General features: G+C 35.9%; 1 protein-coding gene across 1 annotated transcript; it reads left to right on the forward strand.

Annotated features, from left to right (window-relative positions):
• The first annotated feature begins 271 nt into the window (after window positions 1-271).
• LOC106867106 (uncharacterized) lies at window positions 272-8,982 on the forward strand. Its single transcript, XM_052978234.1, has one exon. The coding sequence runs from the start codon at window positions 324-326 to the stop codon at window positions 1,380-1,382; it is 1,059 nt and encodes a 352-aa protein (XP_052834194.1). The 5' UTR covers window positions 272-323; the 3' UTR covers window positions 1,383-8,982.
• Window positions 8,983-9,769: the final 787 nt, after the last annotated feature.

Raw genomic sequence — 9,769 nt, forward strand, 5'->3', positions numbered from 1 at the left:
TTGCTACATTCTGAGTTCAAATTCCGCTGAGGTCAACTTCGCCTTTCATCCTTTCAGGGTCAATTAAATAAGTACCAGCTATGTACTGGAGTCACTGTAATCGACTAGGCCCCTTCCCCCCCAAAATTTTCAAGGTTTGTATTGGCTATGGCTACAAACCGGACATTCGGTATCATATATATACATATATTTATATATATATACATATAGAAATAGTTATGATTATTATTATTATTATTATTATTATTATTATTATTATTATTACTGTTATTATACTTTAATCACTCTTCTGCTTTCTTTTCCAGGCTGTTCTCTTCACTGTGATGAGTGTTGGCACCTTAGCTTTTTTGCTGATCATCCAGAACCATCATAGTATGATTAACATAAGTAGCCGTCTTGATCCAATCCCAATCACAACCAAAGCACCCCAGCCACCACCACAGAAGTACCTCATATATTATTGTGACAAATTGACTCGGTGTCTAGGATGGGGTGACCGGCAACGAGGTATAATGTCTGCCTATGTATTGGCTATGGCTACAAACCGGACATTCGGTATCATAATGACAAAACCATGTCTGCTTACAAAATTCTTTGTTCCAAATCAAGTCAACTGGAATGTGAATATGTCTGACATTCAACAGCGCAGTGCACAGTATTTTGATCTCAATAGCAACGACATGTTCACCAAAACACTAAACACGGTAAATCTTGAAGCCCTGTTTCATGCTGACGTCATCTACCTAGTTACCAATCGATGGTATATTAATTCGTTATTAAAAAACTCACGCTACCGACGTAAATTGAAGGATCTCGACAAAATGAGTTGGAGAAAGAGCTTCGCCAAAGTCATGGACCAGATGTTTCGACATAGTAATTATATGAATGAAAAGATTGAAAGCACTCTAAAACGATTTATTCCCAACAACACCACAAAGCTAGTGTGTGCTCAAATTCGTCTCGGAACTAATCCCACAATTCCTTTGGATTTCCGTGTCCGTAATAAGTACTCATCAGTTAGTGTTGTATGGAAGTTTTTACAGAGGTACAGCAATTCTACATACAAGATATTTGTTTCCACAGACTCTCAGACTGTTCGAATGAGCGCAAAGAAACTGTTTGCTAAACAGATTGTTGATGTCGAAGGTGCTATAGTACATGTTGACAGTTATGAACCGGGTCGAGATGAGTTTGCTTGCGGTGGCTTTGAGAAAGCCCTGCTTGATCAGCACATTCTTTCTCTTTGTGACATCCTGGTAATTAGCAGGGGTGGCTTTGGTTTTAATGCCATCTACGTACGCAAAAAGAACAGTAGCGTCTATATCTTCCATGATGGTAAAGTCAAGCCACTTGACTGCAACAAAAGTCAGTTGTGTTACTGATACAATGATTCTGTTCCTTACTCCTTCCCTAACAGACATACACACATACATACATACATACATACACACACACACATGTACATGAAATGCATACATGCATTCTTATATACATTATGCTCTGAAACGTGGATGAGGGTTTTTTGGGGGGTTTTTTTTAAGATTCCATCCACATGGTCTGCTGATGCAATATTAGTGAATTCTATTGCCCCGATCTACTCCTGGCCTCAGTCCCTCAATAATTTGCGACCATTATTCTATGTGCCCCCATCAGCCTATAACTGTACATTCTTTATTGGGTGTATTGCGACTGGGTGGAAAAAATAAAAATTAGTTTCCACATGCCATGTTAACTCCCACCCACCCACTCCACCCCTTCCAAATTATTCCATACCTTCGGTTTTGTAGAGGATGGATCTGTAAATGCATTAATACTCTTTTTCATCTTGTACATATATCCTCCAACAATATTCAGGAACACACACACACACACACATGCACACACACACACACACACACTCACACTCTGATACACACACATGCATATATTTATGAATGTGTGTGTGCATGTGTGTGACCTATGTATTTTACTAAAATTAATATTTGACTCTTGTAGTTATTTCACTGGAGCCTTTAAAAAAAAAAAACAAAATAAAAAATGAAAAAAAATTCTTTCTTTCTAGAATAAACCTATTAAATTAAAAGAAAAAAAAATATTTAGAAATTTTAATCTTGGTGGGGTTGTGTGAAATAGCAAGATAAAAAAAAAGATTTTAAATTCTTTAACCTCCCTCTCCCATTCCCTGGTCTTTCAAATATCCTTTCATCACAACATTTTTTCATGATTCAATATTGAAAATGCTAACTTAACTCTTTGATCCTTTTCTCTAGTTCTCAAAAGTTTTCAAAGTACTATAGATAAGATGGCCGTAACTAGGAGAAAAATGGCTGACCATTTTGGTTAGGAAGAAGGATGCTAAACATGTTTTAACCCTTTAAGCACTCAGATTACTCTGTCAAATGTAATGCTTGTTTATTCACATTGTTTTGAATTAATCACGCATTATCTCATAGCTTTGAGATTTCTAAGATGTGATTGTTTATTTTTAGAATGACATTGTAGTGTAGGTGTGAGAGGCAGAATCTGGCTGTCTTTGAACTTAAAACTGGTAGCACATTTTGTCCTGATATGGCTGGTTTAAATGCTAAAGGGTTAATTTCTATAGATCAAGAATATTGTTGCCTTACAGGATCAGTGTAGATAAGTTGGTGGGTGGCTAGCAAAAAATATCATCAATGTGATTTTTGACATGGTTAGAGTTTTTCTGATAAGAAAAAAAAAAAAACAACCTTATGGGTCAGGAACATTTAAACAATAGATTTGTGAACCCAATGAACCAAATTATATTTGGTAACAACATGAAGGGCTAAGTAATTGACATGTATAGGTAGGGTGGGGGTCTGTAGAATAGACATGTTTAGCTTTTTGTGTGGTGATTCTTGAGTGTTCAGTTAGCTACTACTACTATCCACTTGCCATATATTTACTCTGTACCGTCATCACATCTGAAGGGCTACCCAAGAGTTACCTAGCCAACTTTAGATAGTCACCATCTGTTTGTAAATATTTTTGACTTTATCTGCTTACTCATTTTCTTTCACTCCCTTGGAAATTTCTTTATCAATAACCCCAAAAAACAAAAACAAAGAAAAAGCAAAGAAAAATACCAAAAACAAAAAGAAAAAAAAAAGACAGCCTTACTCCGATAACCTTTTTCAACAACACCAAAAAGATGATAAACTGTATGAATTTTATACAGCAATTGGAAACCCTGTGTGTATATATGCATGTGTATGAAGGAACGTGTGTATGCATGTGCATACGTGTACTGATATATGCATATGTATGTACGTGTGTGTGTGTATGTGTGTGTGTGTATATACTTGGAGTCTTTCCTGAAAACAATTGGACCTTCCATCCATCACTTTCTATCTCAAGTTGAACATCTCCTTTTCGTTTAACTTGTTTGTCCCTCTCTGTTTCTCTCTTTCTCTCTCTCTCTCTCTCACACACACACATACATACGCACACACTCACTCACTCTTCCTTGAGATTAAAGTTTCTGTCTTATCTTCCCTTGATGATGATGTTTACTGTTATACAGTAGATTTAAGTGTTGGTGCTGCATCGGAAGGTAGAATAATGTGGTTTGGCAGATAATGGCCATGCCAGTGGCTGCACCATTATTATCTCTTGTTTTCATCTGCTTTCCTTGTTATTATTACACATTTCTTGGCAATTTGACAAACCATCAAATCTTCAGTTGACTGTCAATGACCTGTACTGATGATGTTGACAAAATATTAGTGACATAGCTTGTTGATACATCTGCTGACAGTGTTGATGTAAAACTAGATTTATAGTTGAATGTCAGCACAGCTGATGGCAATTTTGACAAAACATCAAGTCTGCAGTTGACCGTCAATGACATACACTGATGGTGTTGACTAAGTATTAGTCAACATAGCTTGTCAACATATCTACTGAGAGTGCTGACATGAAACCTGATTTATAATCATCTGTCAGCATATTTGTTGGCAATTTTGACAAAATATCAAGTCTACTGTTGACTGACAATACGTTTGCCAATGACGTTGTCTTAACACCAGATCTACTGTGGACTGACAATACATCTGCTAATGACGTTGTCTTAACACCAGATCTACAGTTGACTGTTAATTCATCTTCTGGCTGTGTTGATTGTTAAAAATCTCTGCTGATTCAATACAATAAATATCTCCGACTGGCTGTTGACACAAATACTGACATTGTAAAACTCATCACATCTGCTGAGAAGTTTTACATCACATATCTACCAAACTTAAGCTTTATATTTAAAATATGCATCTGCTGACAAACATAACACAACAGATCTTCAGTTAACACATCTTCTGATTTCGTTGACCAACAAAACACTAAACACAGTTGAGTCAATTCATCTGCCGACAATGTTCATACAATGCTATATTTATAAGATCGCTCAACTTCTTAGCTAAAAGCATTTCCACAACAATCAAATCTACAGGTGACAGTTGATTCATCTGTTGACGACATTGATTTGGCACAAAATGAGTGTCGACTCGTTTGCTAAAAACATCAACAAAACACAAAACTAATGTATAGCGTTGGCAGTATTTATGACATTCAAGCAGGTCCTTTATTAATGATGTGTCTTGAAGCAATTTCATCTATAAATAATTTCTGCCTCCCCACCCCCATTCGAAGCGTTTTTAACTCAATGCATTATAAGGTGTTATTTACTGCTGATTTTGCTTTGAGACATATCATAAATAAAGACTTTACAAATTTCTCGATACCTGTGCATTTGCATTCTAAATGTAATAAACATTTAATTTCTTCTATCAAAGTTTCAGTCAGTATTTTCTATCAGCACCCACTTACTCTTTATAGCTTTATATATAGCACTTAGGCTAGGTGGGAACTGATTTCTAAATCATGAATTTTATTAAAACACTTTTTTTTTTGAAATTTGCAATGTTTGTTGTTACTGCTACTTTTTCTTTTTTTTTTTGTTTTTGAAATTTTCTTTTATATCTTCATGCCACTTTTGTTTTAATTGCTATTTATTATTTATTTTTATTTTTCTCTGTTTTTTCCTGAGAAGTTGACATGTGGTAGTCAGCACCCTGTCCAGTGATGTGATGAGAGTAGTTTCCCATCAGCAAAAATTCTAGGGAAAGCTGAGATAAATGCTGGCCCTATGGGTCATAATGTTTTGAGATGCAGATTTAACCAATATTACAAGGAAGGTGCCACAGCACACCTCCAATTTCTCAGTGAATCAAGACCACAGCCTGGTTTTAATTATTTCTCACACTCCTTTTTTATTTCTTCTCAAATGTTATGCATCATAACTAATTAACAATAACCATTATTTAACATCATCATCTAAGGCAAGCTCTTAGTGAAACCATCACTAATAACTTTGACAAGAGGATATCCACTACACTACAACTTTTTGTCCCCTTTCTGCCTCTCCTCGAATTCAAAGGCTTTGTGCCTGCCTTTATAAGAAATATCATGATTAATTTTGTAAATTAAATACAAAAGTTTTATTGGAAAAAAAAAGGGAAAAAAAAAAAATTTACATGCTGCCATGGTTGGTTATTTTTTTAATTGTTTTTTGCCCCCACTACAGTTTCGTTTTTGCTGTGTGCATGTGTAGCTGTGAATATTTATGCAGGAGTAGCATGTGTGTTCAAAAGTTAGTTCTTCCCATATTTTTTGTTGTTATTGAGGGCATTGGGCTTCGCGTCTATGTTAGAAATAATAATAATTATTATTATTATTATTACTATTACTTACTAAGGCAGTGAGTTGGCAGAACCATTAGCATGCCAGACAAAATGCTTTGTGGCATTTTGCCCATCTTTATGTTCTGAGTTTAAATTTTGCCAAGGTTGACTTTGCCTTTCATCATTTTGGAGTCGATAAATTAAGTGCCATTTGAGCATTGGGGTCAATGTAGTTGACTAGCCCCTTCTCCAATATCTCAGGCCTTGTGACTACAGTAGAAAATATTGTCATTGAGGGCGGTGAATGAGCAGGTTCCCATAAAGCACCAGAAGTGGAATTTAGGTTTCTTTTTCCTTTTACTAAACTAAAGCATGAAGGGCTGCGTTTGATTTTTTTTTTTTTTTTTTTTTTTTTTTAAGGAAAAGGAAATTATCTTCAAACTGGATACTTAGTTCAAATTCTTGGAATAGAGTACATTCTGCTTTGGGCACCCAAGGGCCAGATGGTGGTGTTAATCTAGGAGATGGATTACGTTTACCACACACAATCAAGGATGGTCAACCTAAGGCTTTGGTACAAGACACCTTTGCTTCAGGTGCCATGCTGTGGGACTGAACCCAAAACCACACCCTGCACCAGTTCAGTCCGAGTTCAAATCTCGCCAAGGTTAAATTTGCCCTTTACATTAAATTCTTCCAGAGACAATGAGTTTAGTACCAGTAAAATATCATTATTTAGGCAGCATCCTGGCAGAACTGTTGGCAGTCTTTATACTCTGAGTTCAAATTCTGCCAAGGTCGATTTTGCCTTTCATCTTTTCGGGGTTGATAAAATAAGTACCAGTTATGCACTGGGGTTGATGTAATTGATTAGTCCCCTCCCACCAAATTTCAGGCTTTGTGCCTATAGTAGAAAGGATTATTATTATTATTATTATTATTATTAAGGAAATAAGTTGTCAGAATTGTTAGCTCAAATTCCACTGAGGTTGACTTTGCTTTCCATCCTTTTGGGCTTGATAAAATAAGTCCCAGTTGAGCACTGGTGGAGGGGAGGGGGCAGCGTAATTGACTTATCCCCTCCCTTCCATAATTGCTGGCCTTTTGTCAAAATTTGAAATCATTACTAGGATGGTAGGTTGGAAGAATTGGTACAGCATTGGACAAAAATGTTTTGCTATATTCAGTTCCTATTCTTTCTGAATTCAGTCTCCATTAAGGTTACTTTTTGCCTCTCACACTTTGAAAATCAATAAAAACAAAGTACTAATCTTGTGCTGGGGGTCAGTGTAAACAACTACTTTCCTCTCCACAAATTTCTAGCCTTGTACTTATATTAGAAACTTTGTTATTAGTAGGGATAATAGATTTGCATAATTGGTTGAACATGAACAAAAAACCTTTTGATATTTAATGTTTTTATGTTCTAAATTTAAAATCCTGCAGAGGTCAACTTTGCCATTCATCTTTCGGGGTTGATAAAATAAGGTTCTAAACTAGTACTGAGTCAGCATAATTGACTAACCATCTCTCCTCAAAATTGCTGGCCTTGTTCCTAAATTAGAAACAATATTGTATTGTTATTATCATTATTAAGGCAGCGAGTTGGCAGGATCATTAGCATAGCGGTATTTTGTCTGCTACGTTCTGAGTTCAAATTCCGCCGAGGTCATCTTTGCCTTTCATCCTTTTGGGGTCAATAAAATAAGTACCAGTTGAACACTGGGGCTGATGTAATCGACTCATCTCCTCCCCTAAAATTGCTTCCCTTATGGAAAAATTTTAAACCATTATTATAAGGTGGTGAACTGGTAGAATTGTTAGCATGCCAGGTAAAATGCTTAGTAGTATTTTGTCTGTCTTCACATTCTGAGTTCAAATTCCACTGAAGTTGACTTTGTCTTTCATCCATTCAGGGTCGATAAATTAAGTACCAGTCAATTACTGGGGTTGATATTATTGACTTCCCTCTCCCCCAAAATTTCGAGCCTCATGCTTATAGTAGAAAGGGTTATTATTATTGTTATAAAAAATGTGGTAAGCTGGCAGAATCATTGACACACTGGATAAAATGCCTTAGCAACATTTCTTCCAGCTTTCTTTGTGTTCTGAGCTCAAATTCTGGTGAGGTCAACTTTACCTTTCATCCTTTTGTGTGGGGGTGATAAAATAAAGTGCCAGTGAAATACTGGGGTTGATGTAATCAACTTACCACCTCCCCCAAATTGCTGGTCTTGTGCCAGAATTAGAAAGTACTGTTATTATTATTATTATTATCATCATGAAAGGGTTTTGATCTGTAACATATACAATAAAGTAAAAAAGAAAAAAAAAAATTGACGACTGAGCAGATGTCATTGATTGTCCGTGGCGATTTCTATTCGTGGAAGCTGTTTTATTTTAATTGTCTCTGTCTTTTGGGTTGGATGGTGTGTGTGGGTGGAGAAGCAAATTTTGTTTTTTCATTGAGATTTATAAACCACCACCTCCCCAAAACACAACTGCTATCTATTATATGCATTCATTTAACTCATTCATTTAACTCATTCATTCAGATGTATGAAAGCAATGTCACTGAGCATGCATGTGTGTACGTGTGTTAACCATGGGCTTGTATGGCTCATTTCACTCATCATCTGCCAGTTGTCACCAATGGTCTCTCTCTGATGCCTTTTTCCCCGAACACTTTAACAGGGGCGAATGTAACTGACCGCAGTTCCATATTAAAGAAATTGGTGTGAGTCTTGTAGATGTCCTACCACACACACACACACACACACACACACACACACACACACACACACATTATAAAGATACATGCATAAATACACATGCAAACTCACACGTGCACTCACTTACACATACACTCTCATGCACATGTGCATGCACACGATCTTCCACATATTTGTACATGTTTATGCTCTGACATTATACTCAAACACAAATATATATATATATATATATATGTGTGTGTGTGTGTGTATGTATGTATGTATATATATATATATATATATATATATATGTGTGTGTGTGTGTATCTATGTATGTATATATATATATATATATATATAAATACACACACAAACACACACACATATTGTGGCATGTCTGTATGCTGCAATTTGTATCATCTCACTCAAGCAACAAAACGCATTTCTTATATATGCACATGCGCAAAACTTTTGAGTGTGACTATATTAAACGAATGAAGGAAAAAAAAGAAAAAGAAAAAATACTCAGTGGAGCTCATGTATATAATAATAAATATGTTTAATTTGCTTTCAAATGTCTTCCTTTTAATTGAATATAATGATGATGATGACTTTAGTAGTCAAGGTATTGAATCCATATTTTTATTATGTTTGTTTGTTTATCGTTTTCCCTCTTCCCATCTTCTCTCAAACAATCGTGAAATTCAGCTTTTGTTTCTACTATGAAGATGATGATGATGATGATAGTTATGATATCCATAATATGTACCACAGAAGAATTCCAGTTTACTTTCCACGTGATACTTTACAGATATATCATATTGGTTTCAAACTATGGCACAAGACCTTGGAGATAGATTCAAGTTGGATATCAGCTGCATTAATCTCACCGGCTGAAAGTCATGACCTTTGGTATTCATAGCCACTACTTCACCTTCTCTAACTAAATTACTTCCAAAATAAATAAAGTACAAGCCACAATAATCTTTCTGTTTACCAGATTTACATGCCTTAGTTTTTCATGAAGGTTAAATGAAATTCTTTTATTCTTTCTGTCATTTGATTGCAGCTATGCTGGAGCACCACCTTGAGCGGTTTTTACTCAAACAAATTGACCCCAGGACTTATTTTATCAAGCCTATTACTTATTCTATCGGTCTGTTTTGCTGAACTACTTCGTTACAGGGACGTAAACACACCAACATCGGTTGTCAATGGGTGGTGGGGGACAAACAAACACACACACAGTTTCCATCTACCAAATCCACTCACAAGGCTTCAGTTGGCCTGAGGCTATAGTAGTAGACACTTGCCCGAAGTGCCATGCAGTGGGACTGAATTCAGAACCATGTGGTTGGGAAG

This window comes from Octopus bimaculoides, unplaced genomic scaffold (genome assembly GCF_001194135.2).
Source record: "Octopus bimaculoides isolate UCB-OBI-ISO-001 unplaced genomic scaffold, ASM119413v2 Scaffold_127135, whole genome shotgun sequence".
Taxonomy (NCBI): domain Eukaryota; kingdom Metazoa; phylum Mollusca; class Cephalopoda; order Octopoda; family Octopodidae; genus Octopus; species Octopus bimaculoides.

Bases quoted from the DNA above. Each gene is read 5' to 3' on its own strand.
- LOC106867106 (XM_052978234.1), top strand. From the start codon at position 324: ATGAGTGTTGGCACCTTAGCTTTTTTGCTGATCATCCAGAACCATCAT.